Source organism: Ascaphus truei, chromosome 19 (assembly GCF_040206685.1).
Source record: "Ascaphus truei isolate aAscTru1 chromosome 19, aAscTru1.hap1, whole genome shotgun sequence".
NCBI classification, from domain to species: domain Eukaryota; kingdom Metazoa; phylum Chordata; class Amphibia; order Anura; family Ascaphidae; genus Ascaphus; species Ascaphus truei.
In genome coordinates, this window is record NC_134501.1 from 2,651,364 (window position 1) to 2,672,142 (window position 20,779).

Here is a 20,779-nt window from a genome sequence, read left to right on the forward strand (position 1 = left end):
GACGGGGAGAGAGAGAGGGAGACAGGGGGGAGAGAGAGGGGGAGACAGGGAGGGAGAGGGAGACATGGAGGGAGACAGGGAGGGAGACCGGGGGGGAGAGGGAGGGAGACAGGGAGGGAGAGAGAGGGAGACAGAGACAGGGAGGGAGAGAGGGAGACAGGGAGAGAGGGAGACGGAGACAGGGAGGGAGAGAGACAGAGACAAGGAGGGAGAGAGACGGAGACAGGGAGGGAGAGAGACAGAGAGAGGGAGACAGGGAGGGTGAGAGAGACACACACCCACTGATACCCACTGATACCCACACACACACACACACACACTGATACACACACACACACCCACTGACACACACACACCCACCCACTGATACACACACACACACTGACACACACCCACTGACACCTTCACCCACTGACACCCACACCCACTGATACCCACACCCACCCACTGACACACCCACTGATACACACCCACTGATACACACACACACACACACTGATACACACACACACCCATTGATACCCACACCCACTGATACCCACACCCACTGATACCCACACCCACTGATACCCACACCCACCCACTGACACACACACACCCACTGACACCCACTGATACACACACACCCACTGATATACACACACACACACACACACACTGATACACACACACACACCCACTGATACACACACACACCCACTGATACACACACCCACTGATACACACACACACACACCCACTGATACACACACACACACACACACACACACACACACTGATACACACACACACACTGATACACACACACACACACTAATACACACACACACAGATACACACACACAGATACACCCCGCCTCCCCCTGCACCGCCCATCAGCCCCTGCACCGCCCGTGACCGCGCAGCCACCACTGCCCGCCCCCGAGCCCATCTCCCGGGGGGCAAAGGTGGGAGCGCCGGGGGGCAAAGGTGGGAGCGCCGGGGGGCAAAGGTACGAGCGCCGGGGGCAAAGGTACGAGCGCCGGGGGCAAAGGTACGAGCGCCGGGGGGCAAAGGTACGAGTGCCGGGGGCAAAGGTGCGAGCGCCGGGCGGCAAAGGTGCGAGCGCCGGGGGCAAAGGTGCGAATGCCCGGGGGCAAAGGCAGGCGCACCCCCGCTACCACATCCTATTACCCCCCCTTGGCTGGGACCCGGGACAGAAGGGGGACACTCACCGCGCACATAGGAGCTAGGAGCGGGAAGGCAGTCACAGTCACGTGTGCTCTGCACAAAGCGGAAGCCCCGCCCCCAGCTTCCTCTGACATGCCTACGACCAATCCCCTGCGGGCCGGCCGGCATTCTAAGTCCCGCCCCTGGCATCATCATTCATCCAATCCCCTGCGGGCCGGCCGGCATTCTAAGTCCCGCCCCCGGCATCATCATTCATCCAATCCCATGCGGGCCAGCCGACATTCTAAGTCCCGCCCCCGGCATTCTCCTTCATTCAGTCCCCACGGCAGCATTTACACACACATTGTACATAGAAAACACTTATCGGCCACCGCATTCTCCTCACCGCCGCTGCCCCGCAATACCGGGACCAGGGACAAAAACCGGGACAAAACCGGGACGGACTTAAAACCGGGACAGGACACAAAAAACAGGACTGTCCCGGCAAAACCGGGACGAATGGTCACCCTATAGGAAATAGCAAATGAAAATATCACTTATGAGCACATTCACATGTCTATATATAAATACTGTAGTTATATTTTTTAAGAATTGGACTGCACCCTCATTAGACATTTGTTTGTGTTAATTGCTTGCCATAAAGCTTTGCACATATTCCATTTAGGTTTTCCAACACGTATATATAATATGGAGACTATACAGCCTCCCTTTGGGTAGAAATACTTAGGGGCCTATTCACAAAGCAGTGATAAAATCAGTGCTTTTGCGGGTGACTATGGGGCCTATGCACTAAGCAGCGATAAGCCACTTATCGCCACCTTATCGCCAAAAAAGCCTACAGTGATTCAGTAAGCCCCGATAAGTCGGCGATAAGAGACTTTATCAGCAAATTGTTTTGCAGAGGAAAAAAAATTGCCAAACGCGCAGCGATAAGCCACTTATCGCCAGGTTGTAAACTCGTGCAATTCTAGTAGCTCTGATTAGCTTATCAAGGATAATCGCCGCTCTAGAATTGAGATTTCCTCTCAATTTTGTCCCGCCAGGAAAATTTGGCAAGAAGGTGGCGAGAAGCTGCCGATAAGCAGCGAGAAGGGACTAAGGTTAAGGCCCCGGTCACGGCGCTCTAATGCGCGCCCGCGCTTTCGGCTGCGCGTTCCGGCGATTCCCTGGTCTGCAGCTCACTGCAGGAGCAGAGACCGGGGGGGGGCGTGCCGGAGGAGTGATGGGGGCGCGGGCATGACGTCACCCGGCAGGTTCGCCCTCATTGGCTGAACCGCCGGGGGGCGTGCCTAGCCGCTCGACGCGAGTTCCTGCTCTCAATTCTATTGAGAGCAGGAGTAGCTCTCGCGCGAGCGCTGCGGCCCCCCCTCGCAGCGTGCCCGGCGCCGTTGCGGAGAGGGCTCTGGTGAGCGCAGCGTCCGCCACAGCGGACGCTGCAGCATGCAGCGGGGGCAAGGCCTTAGAAACAATAATGCCTTTTTCCTGAATCGGATTGATGACAGGGGTCTTTGGAACTGATACCCATTAATATCAGCACCAGAGACCCCGGCATCAGTCCGATGCAATAATAATGCATTTACCGTCAACTTCATTACCTTAGCGACTAGCCGCTAAGGCAATGAATGGGTTAAGGAACAACAGCAGCTTTATTAGGAGCAGAGGGAGTGAGTGAAGGCCTTCATTCACCCCCTCTGCTCCCAATAAACATTACAATAGTACTAACCACCAATACACCCCCACATAAAACCAGATTTTACATTTTTATACACAGGATTGATACCACAGGTCAGCGGGGGTCCCTGGGTGGTCCTTGCAGGTGTCCGGGAGTCCTCAGGTGGTCCCCATCAGTGTCAGGGGGTCCTCAGGTGGTCCCCGTGGGGGGTCCCCGTGGGTGGTCCCGTGCACGTGGTTGGGGATCCTCAGGTGGTCCTCGGGTGATTCCCTTGGGTGTCTGGGGGTACTTGGGTGGTCCCCGCGTGTCCCCGCTGGCCTGCGGTACCAATCATGTTTAAAAAAATAAAATTTGGAATACATTGCAATAAATACACCTCTCTCCCCTCAACATACACAGTAATGGGCAAAATAACTATTTTCCACATATGGATAACAGCTTATTTGCCCATTATTAAATAAAACATTAGTTAGGCAGCATAAATAAAGTAAATTAACCTTTTTACTTACCCCTGCCATCATGAAGGGCATCCTTGTCAGCATACTGCAGGTCCATGTCCTCTGATGCCAGCAAGCATACATACAAAAATACAATTTAATGGCCCCTAACCCCTTAATCACCTTAGCGGTTAATAACCACTATAGTAATAAAGGGTTAACACACCCTCCCCCGCTACCCACCCAGGAGGCCTAACCATAAACATTGGACCCACTGTACCCAACCTGTACCCATTGATTGGCATAGTGGTACATCATAACCATATAATATGGGCATGATAAGCAACTATAGCAGTCAATGGTCACCCTAATAAAAATATATGTAGTCCCATAATACACAATAATAAAACATATACAAGCACCTAAACACCCCAATTCAATAAATAAAAGCACTAGCCAACACATTCAATTAATAAAAGCACTAACCAACAAAACAATTAAATAATTTTAACTAGTAACCAACAAAGCAATTAATTAATAAAACCACTAGCCAACATATCAATTCAAACAAGGTGCCATCAAAAGAATTAATCAAAAACACTAATCAATTGAAAAAATACATAAAAACAAGCCATCCAAATTACAAACTATTTAATCCAAACAATCAAGAGAAATAGAAAAAATAACACTCAATCGAAAACGAGCATTTGCCAAAAAATGCATTGGCTATCACTGTATTTATCTGTACCCTAAACGAGCACAGAATAATACATTAGCAGTCAATGGACAATGAAATACATTAAAAGAAAGAAATACAATTAAAAAACCTGTAAAAAAATAACATACATTCAATAATTTACTAAAGATACCTTTCAAGGCCCTTGACTATCTACTTTTAAGTAAGTAGTTAGCAGCTGTGTGGGTGTGATCTTAAATATCAGAGAGTACTGCACAATGGTTCTTTTGTTTTGTTTGATTACTGATACAAATTTACCAGCAAAGAATCTCTAAAAGACCATCTGTGAGATCTACGAACTGCTCCCTCATTCAGAGAATTGGGAACTTATAAATCAGGTTTTCATACCTGGTCGTGTGCCAAGGACTCTCTCTCTCTTTTGTTTGCAATAATTTACTTACCTTTAGAAGCATTTTATATCCTGCAGTGGGATACCGGCACCAAATAACGGGGTCTGTATCTCAGGAAGAAGGCGGTCCCCGAGGCTAAAACCAATGCGGTTCAGCTCAGGAGACCCCCTGCTCATGTACACTAGTATCAAACCCCCAATAACAATTTTTTAAAAATCATTACCGTAGTGGCTATCCGCTATGATAATGAAGCAGCTTTAATTTCATTTTTATTAATAGTGTGCGGAAGCAGGGGGTCTCCTGAGATGAACCACATTGATTTCAGCCTCGGGGACCCCCTCCTTCCCCAGTTACAGGCCCTGGTTTGGGGTGCCCGTATCTCTTCCAGTATTTAAGTCCCACGGTCACATGACGCGGACGATTTCAAAATGTCGGCGATAATGGCACCCCGATGCCCCATACCGGTGGCACCCGATGCCTGTAACTTGGGAAGCAGGGGATCCCTGAGGCAGAAATCAAAGCGGTTCAGCACAATAGCAGGTTTATTGGGGGCAATTGCAATAAAAAAAACATGTTATTTATTTGGTGATTGTTTTGATTGAATTGGATATTGTTGGTGGTTGTTTATTTTTAATGTTGACCAATGACTGCCATAGTGTTAAATCATGCCCATATTATATGGGCATGATGTATCACTTGCCAATCAATTGGTTTACTGGCATTTCTAATATGTTGATTTTAATATGTAATGTATTTGATTTTGGGACTGTTTTTTTCCCCATTTATTGCTATATCGGCAAAGTATGCCCATATTATATGGGTATGCTTTAATACTGTGCCAATCAATGGGTATCAGGGTTGGAGGGTGGTGTAGGTGTTCCCAGGTAGGGTAGTTGGGTAGTGAGGGAGGGTGGGTTAACCCCTTAATTACTATAGCGGTTACTATTTTTTATTGCATTGTTTCTGTCAACGGAGGACAAGGAATATGATGAGGAAGGAAGGCCCTCATCCTGGCATTCTGGCAGGGGTAAGTACAAGTTTTATTTACTTTATGCTGCTGGTTGATGTTTTATTTTAAATGGTAAAAGGCACTATTATCCATATCTGGATAATAGTAATTTTGCCCATTTCTGTACTGTATGCATTGGAGGGGGAGGGGTATCTTTATAGCAATGTATTGCGCTTTTAATTTTTTCGGCACAGGATTGGTACTGCAGGCCAGTGAGGACCCCCGGATATCCGCGGGAACCACCCAAAGACCCGCAGGGACCACCCAGAGACTCCCGTCGTCCTCTTGTATTAATGCTGTGCCATTAGCTGGTGAAAAGTTGAAGGCGCGGCTCAGTTAGTAAAGACACTGAGTTTGGAGCAGCGGAACATGGTGTCAGCTCCGTGTGACCTTGGGCAAGTCACTTTATCTCCCTGTGCCTCAGGCACCAAAATCATAGATTGTAAGCTCCACGGGGCAGGGACCTGTGCCTGCAAAATGTCTTTGTAAAGCGCTACGTAAAACTAGCAGCGCTATATAAGAACATGCTGCTATTATTATTATTATTATTAATAATAATAATAAAAGAAATTGTGAGCTTTTATAGTATGATAAAGTTATCACTGCTGTGTGAATAACAGTTACTGGCAAAAACAAGCGGGTTTGCCATATTTGGCCTATCGTACGACTTTTTTTTCACTGACTGTTTATGGGTGATAAAAAGCCATTATAGTGCGATCCTGCGCTGTTATTGCTGCTTTGTGAATAGCAGAGCAGGCAGGATCGCGCTATAAAGGCATTTATCGCACTTAAACCCACTTATCCCTGCTTTGTGAATCAGCCCCTTAGTGTATGTTATATTTTGTGAGAAACGCCTTCCCAGTGATCGGGGTTTCTTACTTCTTTTCCTTTTGACCCTTTGAAGCGCCCCTTCTGTTGCATCCCCTTATGGTAGTACAGTATGTATGCTCACTGCATAGAACTAACACACAAATGTGCGGTAGACGCAATACGTGAAATAGCTAACTCGTATTTAAAAAGAGTGCAAGCTTTCAGGACCACAAAGGTCCCTTCTCGGTAAAGTATCCGCCTGAAGAAGGAACATTTTGTGGTCCTGAAAGCTTGCACTCTTATCCACAAGTTAGTGTAAAGCTCTGACTCTGACTGGCTAACACAGTACCACCCTCTACGTGTGTCTATATAAAGGGCAAAGAAAGGTCCTTCCTTCCACGTAGTAACAAAGGAGGGAGGGGCTATGATACCTTTTATTGTACCAATAACTAGTTGATATGTTACAAGCTTTCAAACCATTCAGGGTCCTTCATCGGGTATATAGAACTGAGATATACTGCAGCATGTATAACTTAATTTGTGTAACTCAAAAAAATGTAACTCTAACTTTAGAAATAATATGTTCCCGGGATTGTCTGCATATAATCCCTTTCCCCTTCTTTCCCCCATCATGCAATTCTGCTTCTGCAGCAGTACCTGTTTGTTTATAAGGAGAATTAGAAGCTAGCATCAGCTGGTGGGTGGTAAAGCAGATTGTACAGTAGGAATAACACTGTGGCAGAGCTGCAGAACAGCACGCTCGGTCTAGTAATTCATAATCATATTGTTTTCCTCCAACTAATATGGAGGATGCATTTTCCGTCACTGCTACTGACTCTTTGGTCTAGCCGTGCGGTCCAACATGAAATCTAGAGAGGCGGTGCTTCTGAACACCTTTTATCTCTTGGGATTTGATATGGTTGTGTTAATTAAACTCTGCACGATGAATAAAAAGCATCAGTTTCATGAAATAAACAAATTGTGTGACTTTCACAGGGATATTTAGTTACTAGCCTAGAAACGAATATCAGCCTTTAATATCAACGGAATATGCAAGTTAAGAAAAGCCGAACTCTATAGTTTCTATTCACACTTGTCCCAAACAAGAGAACCTGAGTCCTGTCCATAAGGACTGCAATTCCTTGAGACCCAGTGTCAGGAAATGATGACCAGCTGTGGGGAGGTCCTCTCGTTCTCTCTCGTTCTCTCTCGTTCTCTCTCGTTCTCTCTCGTTCTCTCTCGTTCTCTCTCGTTCTCCCTCGTGCTCTCTCGTTCTCCCTCGTTCTCTCTCGTTCTCTCTCGTTCTCCCTCGTGCTCTGACTTTTAAGTCTTGCCCCTCAGTCATATCAAGCAAATTAGTCCCAATAAAGTTCTTGACTTTGTATTGTGTGTCTGAGGACTGGCTTGTAAATCTCTGTCATCCAATTTGTCTTACCCCACCTGGGGACTAAGAACCCTATTCATTATGGGAGCCTTGTCACTTCCTCTTTCGCAGAAGACCTCACTACCCACAACATTATATAACAAGTATGATTCCTAAATAATCACAGCTCAGAGTCCAAAGTTTGTGTGGTCCAAGAAGAACATGCTCGTGTCTGATATATGTTTATCTTTGCTGTGTATACTGCTTCAACATATAAGAACATATGTAATAATATTATTATAAAATATAATTACCATTATTATGATTACACAACATATTTAGCATTATTATTAATAATAATAACAATTAATGAGAGTTTCTCCTTCTTTCCAGGTAGCAATAGTCACACCAGTGTATGGGATATGCATATGTTAATGTTCAGAGATTTAATTCCGCGTTCAGACCAGGATCCCCCCATGCTGTCAGCAGCAATTTAACAGAAAGTAAAGGGACATCCGTCTAAGAAGGTCATTGTGTTTAGTTGTTTTTACATCACTCTAATGTGATTAATACTATTACGCTTTCCCTGCTTGTATGGATATAAGCACACTTACCTATTACATTACCCTGCTTGTATGGATATAAGCACACTTACCTATTACATTACCCTGCTTGTATGGATATAAGCACACTTACCTATTACATTACCCTGCTTGTATGGATATAAGCACACTTACCTATTACATTACCCTGCTTGTATGGATATAAGCACACTTACCTATTACATTACCCTGCTTGTATGGATATAAGCACACTTACCTATAACATTACCCTGCTTGTATGGATATAAGCACACTTACCTATTACATTACCCTGCTTGTATGGATATAAGCACACTTACCTATTACATTACCCTGCTTGTATGAATATAAGCACACTTACCTATAACATTACCCTGCTTGTATGGATATAAGCACACTTACCTATTACATTACCCTGCTTGTATGGATATAAGCACACTTACCTATTACATTACCCTGCTTGTATGAATATAAGCACACTTACCTATTACGCTTTCCCTGCTTGTATGAATATAAGCACACTTACCTATTACGCTTTCCCTGCTTGTATGAATATAATAGTGAAAAGAAAAAACAAGCGCAAATAATATCACAAATAAATCAAAGGTAAACAGATGATATACTATCCTTAATGAGTGCAGCTCCTGACGTAGAATTCAAACCAAATTCAATCAGCAAACGAAGGAGAAACAGGTGTGCAAATCACATCAGGACATGTAAAAGAAAGTAAAAACACAAAATAGTGCAATATTGTCTACTCCAACAAAATAGCTTCAATGCTGGAGGTTCTATAAAATTTGCACTCACGTGTTTACATTACATTACCCTACTTGTATGACTATAAGCACACTTACCTATTACATTACCCTGCTTGTATGAATATAAGCACACTTACCTATTACATTACCCTGCTTGTATGAATATAAGCACACTTACCTATTACATTACCCTGCTTGTATGGATATAAGCACACTTACCTATTACATTACCCTGCCTGTATGAATATAAGCACACTTACCTATTACATTACCCTGCTTGTATGAATATAAGCACACTTACCTATTACATTACCCTGCTTGTATGGATATAAGCACACTTACCTATTACATTACCCTGCCTGTATGAATATAAGCACACTTACCTATTACATTACGCTGCTTGTATGGATATAAGCACACTTACCTATTACATTACCCTGCTTGTATGGATATAAGCACACTTACCTATTACATTATCCTGCTTGTATGGATATAAGCACACTTACCTATTACATTACCCTGCCTGTATGAATATAAGCACACTTACCTATTACATTACCCTGCTTGTATGAATATAAGCACACTTACCTATTACATTACCCTGCTTGTATGAATATAAGCACACTTACCTATTACATTACCCTGCTTGTATGAATATTAGCACACTTACCTATTACATTACCCTGCCTGTATGAGTATAAGCACACTTACCTATTACATTACCCTGCTTGTATGAATATAAGCACACTTACCTATTACATTACCCTGCCTGTATGAGTATAAGCACACTTACCTATTACATTATCCTGCTTGTATGGATATAAGCACACTTACCTATTACATTACCCTGCCTGTATGAGTATAAGCACACTTACCTATTACATTATCCTGCTTGTATGGATATAAGCACACTTACCTATTACATTATCCTGCTTGTATGGATATAAGCACACTTACCTATTACATTACCCTGCTTGTATGAATATAAGCACACTTACCTATTACATTACTCTGCTTGTATGAATATAAGCACACTTACCTATTACATTACCCTGCTTGTATGAATATAAGCACACTTACCTATTACATTACCCTGCCACTCTGATTAATTCTCATCCCTCTTAACGTCAGCAACATTTGTGAATCTGATTGGCTTCATGTATCGAGGTATGTGGGCATTGACGCTGCTTTTACATTTGGTGCCCGCAGGGCCGCAGACAGATTTCCCGGGGCCAGGACTAGAGCCTGGCCCGGCTGTCCCCCCCTGTCGCCGGCCCTGGAGGAACGCTGCGCAAGTATTTTCCATTTTTTTAAAAAGATGCCGTGACGGAGAAAACCAACGCAAAAAATGTCAAGAAATGTAACACAAGACGCACATTTTTGTTTACTACATAGACCTGCGTCAATTTTATTGGGAAATTATGCAGAACCCTAACCCTCTCTAATAGCGCGTCTGAGATCAGATGCATTGTAAGGAACCCCAACCCTCTCTAATAGCGCGTCTGAGATCAGATGCATTGTAAGGAACCCCAACCCTCTCTAATAGCGCGTCTGAGATCAGATGCATTGTACGGAACCCCAACCCTCTCTAATAGCGCGTCTGAGATCAGATGCATTGTAAGGAACCCCAACCCTCTCTAATAGCGTGTCTGAGATCAGATGCATTGTAAGGAACCCCAACCCTTTCTAATAGCGCGTGTGAGATCTGATGCATTGTAAGGAACCCCAACCCTCTCTAATAGCACGTCTGAGATCGGATGCATTGTAAGGAACCGAACCCTCTCTAATAGCGCATCTGAGATCAGATGCATTGTAAGGAACCTCAACCCTCTCTAATAGCGCGTCTGAGATCGGATGCAATGTAAGGAACCCCAACCCTCTCTAATAGCGCGTCTGAGATCAGATGCATTGTAAATAACCCCAACCCTCTCTAATAGCGTGTCTGAGATCAGATGTATTGTAAGGAGCCCCAACCCTCTCTAATAGCTCGTCTGAGATCAGATGCATTGTAAATAACCCCAACCCTCTCTAATAGCGCGTCTGAGATCAGATGCATTGTACGGAACCCCAACCCTCTCTAATAGCACGTCTGAGATCAGATGCATTGTAAGGAACCCCAACCCTCTCTAATAGCGCGTGTGAGATCCGTTGCATTGTAAGGAACCCCAACCCTCTCTAATAGTGTGTCTGAGATCAGATGCATTGTAAGGAACCCCGACCCTCTCTAATAGCGCATCTGAGATCAGATGCATTGTAAGGAACCCCAACCCTTTCTAATAGCGCGTGTGAGATCAGATGCATTGTAAGGAACCCCAACCCTCTCTAATAGCGTGTCTGAGATCAGATGTATTGTAAGGAACCCCAACCCTCTCTAATAGCTCGTCTGAGATCAGATGCATTCTAAATAACCCCAACCCTCTCTAATAGCGCGTCTGAGATCAGATGCATTGTACGGAACCCCAACCCTCTCTAATAGCACGTCTGAGATCAGATGCATTGTAAGGAACCCCAACCCTCTCTAATAGCGCGTGTGAGATCCGGTGCATTGTAAGGAACCCCAACCCTCTCTAATAGTGTGTCTGAGATCAGATGCATTGTAAGGAACCCCGACCCTCTCTAATAGCGCATCTGAGATCAGATGCATTGTAAGGAACCCCAACCCTTTCTAATAGCGTGTGTGAGATCAGATGCATTGTAAGGAACCCCAACCCTCTCTAATAGCGCGTCTGAGATCAGATGCATTGTAAGGAACCCCAACCCTTTCTAATAGTGCGTGTGAGATCCGATGCATTGTAAGGAACCCCAACCCTCTCTAATAGCACGTCTGAGATCGGATGCATTGTAAGGAACCGAAACCTCTCTAATAGCGCATCTGAGATCAGATGCATTGTAAGGAACCTCAACCCTCTCTAATAGCGCGTCTGAGATCAGATGCATTGTAAATAACCCCAACCCTCTCTAATAGCGCGTCTGAGATCAGATGTATTGTAAGGAGCCCCAACCCTATCTAATAGCGCGTCTGAGATCAGATGCATTGTAAGGAACCCCGACCCTCTCTAATAGCGCGTCTGAGATCAGATGCATTGTAAGGAACCCCAACCCTCTCTAATAGCGTGTCTGAGATCAGGTGTATTGTAAGGAACCCCAACCCTCTCTAATAGCGCGTCTGAGATCAGATGTAAGGAGCCCCAATCCTCTCTAATAGCTCGTCTGAGATCAGATACATTGTAAATAACCCCAACCCTCTCTAATAGCGCGTCTGAGATCAGATGCATTGTAAATTCTTCTGTATTTGGAATAATTTTCATGTAGCCTAAAAATTGCAGAGAATCCTTCAGGGATGCGCGGTGGAACCCCTGTTGAAAAGCACTGGCTTAGTGAGTTTTGGGGGAGATTCACTAAATACTGATGCAAGGTGTTAACTGCCATTCAAGTCAATGGCAGTTACTTGATGTAGACACTGTATTGAGAATGTTGAATAGATGACAGCTTACAGGGAATTGCTGCATGTTGTATACAATTTGCATTATAAACATACCTCAGGTATTCCTTCTGTACCGTCAGTAGAAGACTTGAATATGTCACTTACCCACTTTTACAGTCCATCCCACTCAACAAATAATAGGTTTGTGCAAATCCTGCAGCACCACTGTGAAACTCAGCCCTTACTGTGCATCAGAGCTGGCCAACTCCAGTCCTCAAGGGCAGCCAACAGGTCAGGTTTTCAGGATATCTCTGCTTCAGCACAGGTGGCTCAATCACTGGCTAGGTCAATGATCCCTTATACCTGGCCTGTTGGTGACCCTTGAGAACTGGAGTTTGCCACCTCTGCTGTACGTCATCAAAAAAGCATACACATGCTCCAGACATGAAGGGCAACAGTGCAATTTAGTGTCGCTTTGAATTGCTAGAGGACAGACTGGGTTGTTAGCCACAGTGTACCCCTGTATTGCAGTGAGCATTTACTCAACCACACGTCTGTCCTGCAGCCAGATATGCTGCAGTTGCTGCAAGCAGAATATGTGACTAAATAAACATGCAGCTCTGGACATGGTCCAAGAGTTGTTCTCTTTGACAAATGTGCTGGCTAATAAGGACACCCCCTCGGTGATGAACAATGGTCTTGTAACATGCCAAATGCAAAACTGGTCAAATAAAGAATAAATCATCAAATGATTTGGCAGAAAATATCCTTTTCTGTTATTCTGCTTCTCTCTTTCTCCATCTCTCCTGTCTGCTGCTGTCACCATCATGTTCCCATCTCTTCTCTCTCCTTCCCCATTACTGCCCTCCCCAGCTGTCCATGAGACCCTTCCCCTGATGCTGCTTTGCTTTAGGAGGGGGCTAGTTACTGGAAACGTGGAGCAGCACGCCCCCTCCCTGTGGGAAGCAGCCTGGATGCTCACTCACTCACTGAGCCTCTGTATGGGAGGCAGGTCTGCAGCCCTCACTGCTCTGCAGTGGATTCTTGGCCAGTGGGAAGCAAAACCAAATGTGGGAAAGGGAATCACACGGCCACGTACAAATTAGTCCCACATCCATCAGCTTTCCGAGACATATACCATGTTCCCTACAACCTGTTGTTTGAAAGAAAAGCATGCGAAAATAAATATATGAAGAGGTTAAGTGTTGTACCCATACTGATAACTACAGCAAGCCTGTTCCATCTCACTGCATAGGGAGGGGGGGACATTGACTATTGACCTAATTGCTAACTTTGAAGACAGGGGAGAAACATGTTCTGCATAATGTCTTATCCATGCAATAAAGAGAACAGAAGCAGCCTTGGATAGCTGATTGTACCTTAAGTAAGGTTATTCTCTGCTCCTGGCTTCCCCTGCACCTCTTGGATTCTCTCTGTCTCAGACACACCAGTGCACTAGTGCTTGTGTGTCCTCAGACTGCATGGCAGAGCTGAGAGGTGAGCAATCCAGGCTGTCTGCTGCTGTTGATGTCTTGGGGTACCTGTTTCTTCTGTTGTGTGCTTGCTGACATAGTCTTTAAGAAGCCCCCCTCCCATCATTTAGAGCTGACTTTCACTGGCTGCGTATGTTTACTTGCCATAGCGTCTTCTTTCATGTGCACAATATTCAGCTGATTGAATGGTCATTGAAATATGTCAACCAGGTGAACTTGTGCCTCGTCTTTTGCCACTGCTGGACATGGAGCTAATTACTGTTTTTAATCATTTTACAGGTAGGTTTAACTCTGATATTATTTAGGGTGAACATACCTAGCAGCCTGTAGCTAGAAGTTAGTGTGTTAGTGTGTGTGATATATGTGTGTGTGTGTGTGTGTGTGTGTGTGTGTGTGTGTGTGTGTGTGTGTGTGTGTGTGTGTGTGTGTGTGTGTGTGTGTGTGTGTATACATATATATATATATATATATATATATATATATATATATACATATACATATACATATACATATCTCTCTCTCTCTCTCTCTCTCTCTATCTATCTCTCCTTAGTCTTTGACAGGGAGATGATTCGTGTGCAGGGCTAGGGAAATGAGATGTTTTCGTTGATGCATTGTATATTTTTTGCCTGACTAGCTTCAATCCTAACGGGGGAAATCACTGATAAGAGAGTTGTCCATTCTATGTCCTGCGTTGCACAGCTGGCTTTATAAGCACAGACCCATGGTCATTACTGCATTGTTTCGCTTACAAATAAGACACATGTAACTGGGAAGGGTCTTTCTGAGTAACACATCTTTGCAAGTAAACAGAAAACTGTATTTTCATATTTTCTTGTGTTTATTGTACAACTAATACTAAACCCATCATCAATGCAGGCGGGATCACCAATGCATTACAGAGTGGCAATCCAGGCTGCATACTGTGTGCACACTTACTGGGGAGATAGTGGTGTGAGCTGCACCCCACACTATGTCATAGAGTGGCAATACAGGCTGCATACTGTGTGCACACTTACTGGGGAGATAGTGGTGTGAGCTGCACCCCACAGTATGTCACAGAGTGGCAATACAGGCTGCATACTGTGTGCACACTTACTGGGAGATAGTGATGTGAGCTGCACCCCACACTATGTCACAGAGTGGCAATCCAGGCTGCATACTGTGTGCACACTTACTGGGGAGATAGTGGTGTGAGCTGCACCCCACACTATGTCACAGAGTGGCAATACAGGCTGCATACTGTGTGCACACTTACTGGGGAGATAGTGGTGTGAGCTGCACCCCACAGTATGTCACAGAGTGGCAATACAGGCTGCATACTGTGTGCACACTTACTGGGAGATAGTGATGTGAGCTGCACCCCACACTATGTCACAGAGTGGCAATACAGGCTGCATACTGTGTGCACACTTACTGGGAGATAGTGATGTGAGCTGCACCCCACAGTATGTCACAGAGTGGCAATACAGGCTGCATACTGTGTGCACACTTACTGGGAGATAGTGATGTGAGCTGCACCCCACACTATGTCACAGAGTGGCAATACAGGCTGCATACTGTGTGCACACTTACTGGGAGATAGTGATGTGAGCTGCACCCCACAGTATGTCACAGAGTGGCAATCCAGGCTGCATACTGTGTGCACACTTACTGGGAGATAGTGATGTGAGCTGCACCCCACACTATGTCACAGAGTGTATGTATAAGGTGCAGTATATTCCAGACCGGCTCCTGGGCTGTTCTGCCTTTGTTTCCCCCGCACAGACCCATTAGCTCGGCTCACTTCGCTGGATAGGGGATGTCAGTGTTCCTATTGTTGCGATAACTGCATTCTCCCCCTGCATTGATTTATCGCCCTCTGTAGCCTTCCTTCTTCCTGGAAACATAACGGTCTCTCCACTTCCCCTATAAAGAGACCAGAGGGCTATTCCTGCCATAACCCCTTCAGTCCTGGGGTGGGAGCTGCAATGCTTTGCTGGACAATATGTGGCAATGGAGATCCAGCATTGAAGGGTTAAACAAACGTGTCCTTGCCCCCCCCCTACCCCCCCTCCCCTGCTATCAGTGGAGTGGGGAGAAGCAGGGGACATGAATTGGTGCATTGATGAGCATTTTGGCTAAAGTGGTTGCTGCTTTAAACTTCCTTTGTATTTGATGGCACTACACTGTCCAAATGATCATATTCTCAGTATATGGGGGGGGATTGGTTTTACCAAATCATTATGATTTCTGGTATTGCCAAACCACCAATATGGTGAAATCTTCATTTGTAGGTTTCCTCTGTCGTGGATATTGGAGTGAAAAAAAAAAAATGTCACCGGTTTAGTTCCAGATCTGCTCTGCTCAGAGTGAATCCAGACAGGAGAAGGGGGGAAAGGCTGATCTGGTTGTGCCAAAACACCTCCTGGTAATATTCAGAGCCAATGCAAGGAGAAAAATCCAGGTCACAAACAGCCAGCAATCGATTGCTTCACTGATCTGGAGTGACAGGAAGACTCCTCGTTGACTCAGTCGGTCTTCTTCTGTACCACCAGCTTAACATTGGGATGGGTCTTGGAAGTAGCACCTTCACCTCATTGCTTCTGGACAGCAAGACATCATACCCCACAAGAGGAAGCTGAGTCTTTTCTTTATCTTGTCTGGAGACCAACAGATTGGGCGAAATAGGATCATATTTTTGTCAGGCTCACATCTGATCTAAGAGGAAATCTCATCAGCCTCAATGTGGATGTTATAACTGGTTTAAAAGTGGTTACATCGGTGTGGTCTGATTTTTGGAAACATATCTGTAACTTTGGACCTTTCTCCAGGAAACCTCCGTGTTGCCCAGATTTGCCATGGGGTTGGAAATCTCTTAGTTCTCTGCTGGTGACCCACTATAGTGTTTTTATTTGGTTTGCTCTTTGCCCTGAAATTGACATGTATGAGATGGAAAAGCGGGGATTACTCAGTGCCCTGTGTTACCTGATGCTGAATTCTCCGCTGTTATTTAGTGTAAATGGTGAGTAACACACTTATCTTATTTTATAGCATGTGAAGAATGACTGTATGCATGCAGACGTGTAATATAAACGCCAACCTGGAGACACAGTATTTTGAAGTTTTCTGAATACACCATCTCTCTGATATCACTGGTCGTTGCAGTTTGTTGTTTTTTTTAACATGTGCCCTGCACAGTTTGGGGGTCCTGTAATCCTCACTGTGTAGGCGCAGAGCTAAACATCTCATTTCTAAAAAGATTTTGGAACAACAACAGATCCTCCAGTTGACAACAGTGCTATATCTGCACAGCAGTCTTTAAGTTACCTCTGGGATATATTATAGATGTAGGTAGTCCTTCATTATCACAGGAAAACATTCTTTATAGGTGGGTGAGGGTGATTTTTAAGATGTCAGGCTGATTTGTGTATTTTATTTTGTGTGAAAGAAACAATTACATTGTGTGTGTGTGTGTGTGTGTGTGTGTGTGTGTGTGTGTGTGTGTGTGTGTGTGTGTGTGTGTGTGTGTGTGTGTGTGTGTGTGTGTGTGTGTGTGTGTGTGTGTTGCTGCATACACTCCTCACTATCAATATATAAGAAACACATTGTGTTGTGTGTGTGTGTGGTGGGGGGTGCAGTATATATGGTTTTTTTATTCCATAGATATTTTATAGCTTGGTCCTTCAGTGAAGGATGCAGGTCTTCTAGTGGAGACTGTCATCATCAGTTAACATAGGCAGAGATTGCTTTCTATGGAGAAATGGAGACATGGATGCTGAGATATACTTTATTGCTTCACTTTCTAAACCACTGGAGTCTCATTTAACAAACTGCTCTAAACCCATGAGTAAAGCCAGATCAGATTACACTGGAACAGTCTGATCTTGTCTATTAATCTCTCCTGTTAACCACCCCCTGTAATTCTATCTTCTCCTCTCAGCCACATTTTCTGAAGTCCCCAAAGATGTGACTATAAGGGAGGGAGACGATATTGAGATGCCTTGTGCTTTTCGGGCAAGTGGATCCACATCTTTTTCTTTGGAAATTCAGTGGTGGTACCTTAGGGAACCAGCCAGAGAACTGGCACAGGAATTAGCTATGACTGCCCCTGGGAGCAGAAACAAGGTAATGACTTATTTCTATTTACTCAACATATCTGGTGCAGTAGCCACACAAATACATGATTTAAATACCCCCCACATGCTGTGCCCCCACTGAAGATCATGGGTGTTGTGTTTCACAGCCAATAACAAAAGAAAAAAGATTGTACACTGACTCACCAGACACCAGGAGAAGATGAGTAAGATTAACTGAAAGGCATAGGATCCATTCCTCTTCCTGGTTGCAAATAATTCTGGAACTTCTGAAGTGAAAACACCATTTTAAGCTCCATAGAGCATTCCATCTTCCTTCCTATTTCTTTCAAAACATAGCAAACTCCTAAAACATTTCAAACTGCACCCCAGGCAGCAACCCAGTTCTGCGTTAGTTATTTAAATGAAAGTAAATAGATATGGACAGCAAGTGTTACCCATCTAAATGCAGGCGGGGTAAAGGCATGGATCAAAAAGAACCTACTCTTTAGATGCCAAAACACATTTACATGGCATGCAATGCTTCACTGAGCTTTTGGCTACAAACTGAGTATTTGCTATTTTGGAAAGGGAAGTCAATTGACCTATTTTTAATGTGGAAACTGTACATTGGTGCAGCAATAATTTTAGTCTTTTTAATTTGGCACACAATTTGAACACGATTATCCATCCACATAAATTCAGATTAAATGTTAAAGTCCTCTATGTTTTTTTATGGTGTGCTGCACATAACCTCTGATTAGTAAATAGTGATTAAGATTGAAATATACTCTCCTGGGAGCATGGCTCCTAATGAACATTCAAGCCCATCTCTCACATACAGCACTTACACACAATCCCTCTGTAATTCTGTCTGAGTATCTGCAAGGCACAAGTAAATACATGTTCTTCTCATAAACACAACATATACATATGTCTGTTGCTTGCCTATTATATTGCCTGTTGTTATTGTACATTGTATAAAGCTCTGGTTTGGTATTATTACTGATGTACTGTATTTAGGATTTGCAAATAATGCCATCAAGGAAAGAATGCTCAAAACAAATTGTGGTGTGTGGGAGGAAGGGTCAAGGGCTACAGCTGAGACATGGAATCAGATATTTATTCTGTTTTCTTGTATATGTAAACAACACTCTACTAGACTTGCTGCCTGGCAGCACACTGGGACACTGCATTATTTCCTTTGTATCAATGTGTGATTATTATCATGTCTAGTCAACTCCTTTGTGCATGAATAGCACCCATTGACATGCCACAAGTTTAAGACACAAAGCACAGAGCAGCCACAACACACAAGGAATCACACAAGCAGTGCATTGTTCTGCAAATCACTAATATGTTAGATGCACTTACCAAAATACCATGTAAAATGCACCTTTGTTGGAATAGTTACTGAGAGCTTCATAAATGTGATGAATGTTGTGTGTTGTTTTTCAGGTAACATCAAGTAAGGATGCCACTAAAATCAGTGTAAGTGATTTTCATGAATAGTGATCATTCATTTTTTGGGAGATTGAAAACAAAATGTGTCTGTCTTCCCATTGCAATGCAGCGGGTAGAAATGTTTGTGTCATTCTTATCATCTGTCTATGTTTGTATGTGACAGGAAAACCTAACCTGTGCTTTTAATTAACATATTTCTGCATCACATTCTTTGATCATCTTTTCTTCTATCATAACCTTGTTCTCCAACAAAATGAAATTGCCTTAGCTGTTGAAGGGGCCAGCAATCAATTGAAACACAATATATTTATATGCTTCTATCACTGAAATGGCATTAAATAGTGTTATCAAACCTTTGTGTTGATAAAAAAAATCACAGTTTCTTTCCAATGTGCCTATTACTCATTATGTGTGTGACAACAAGGTGTAATAACTTAAGTATGGGTTTTACCTGATATATGGCTTTAGTATATATTTAAAAAAAAGCAAAATAAATTTGGTTCATCTATTATGTATGTATGTATATATACACACACACACAGCTTCTTAACGCAGGTAGCAGGGACTGGGTATTTTTGTTATTTATTATTTTTACGTATCTTATATATGAGAGCATTATATTAAATTCAAGCTTTAATGATTTAACATGGAAAGGGCAAATTTCCACACTAGCAACTGTAGACAAAAAGGTTTATTTTGCAGATTGAACACTAACACAAACAAATGATTATATTGGGCAATTAACACACAGTCTATATCATTTGTTGTTTTTTACTCTATATTTAAAAGTATAATGGCCAAAATTGTAGTTTATTTACATTGCTGTAATTTTATGTGGAATATGCTGTAGAACTGGCCACAAAAAATAGGCAGAATGATGATAACACGTAACGTGTACGCATAAATCTCTGCGTGCGAAATAAGACATCTCATAGGTTGGGTGGAGAGTTATGGCATTGGATGGAAATGAAATAAAGTCATAGAAAATCAGGTCTCTTAACTATGTCTTCTAGTCTCTGAGCCTAAGATACCAAGTTATCATTAATATGGAGTATAGACACATAAGATTTACAGTGTATCCCACAACTGATCTTTACAGCTGCTTAAAGATCCAGTGATCTTTTCCAGTGTCTCATCCTTTGACTTCTGGATCAATAGTAATGTGAGTCCAGCTTAAGTCAGGGATACTTGAGGAGCAAAAGGTATCTGTGGCTACTGAAGAGTTTTAACTACAGTACAATGAAGGACATTGACAAGTCATTTATGTTTTGGAGAGCTTGAGTCAGAGGTACAGAAAGGCTAAAAGAAGGAAGGTTAAGATTAAAAACTAGATCAGGTTTAAATCATTGTCATCTAGGATGCATACAGTATCAGCACCTCCAGCATCAATTTCACCATGAGGTTCTAGTCCAGTCCAGTCTTTCCCATAGAAATGGAATCTCGTGAGCCAGCATGCA

General features: G+C 43.6%; 1 protein-coding gene across 4 annotated transcripts in view; it reads left to right on the forward strand.

Annotated features, from left to right (window-relative positions):
* The first annotated feature begins 13,714 nt into the window (after positions 1-13,714).
* Positions 13,715-20,779, forward strand: part of VSTM2B (V-set and transmembrane domain containing 2B) — a 64,193-nt gene continuing 57,128 nt past the window's right edge. Inside the window, exons 1-4 of one of the 4 annotated variants that reach the window (XM_075576297.1) lie at positions 13,715-13,807; positions 16,133-16,807; positions 17,726-17,910; positions 19,317-19,349. In XM_075576297.1, the coding sequence (XP_075432412.1) occupies positions 16,726-16,807; positions 17,726-17,910; positions 19,317-19,349 (300 nt within the window). In that variant the 5' untranslated portion in view covers positions 13,715-13,807; positions 16,133-16,725. The other 3 variants (XM_075576296.1, XM_075576294.1, XM_075576298.1) reach the window with 3 other exon arrangements.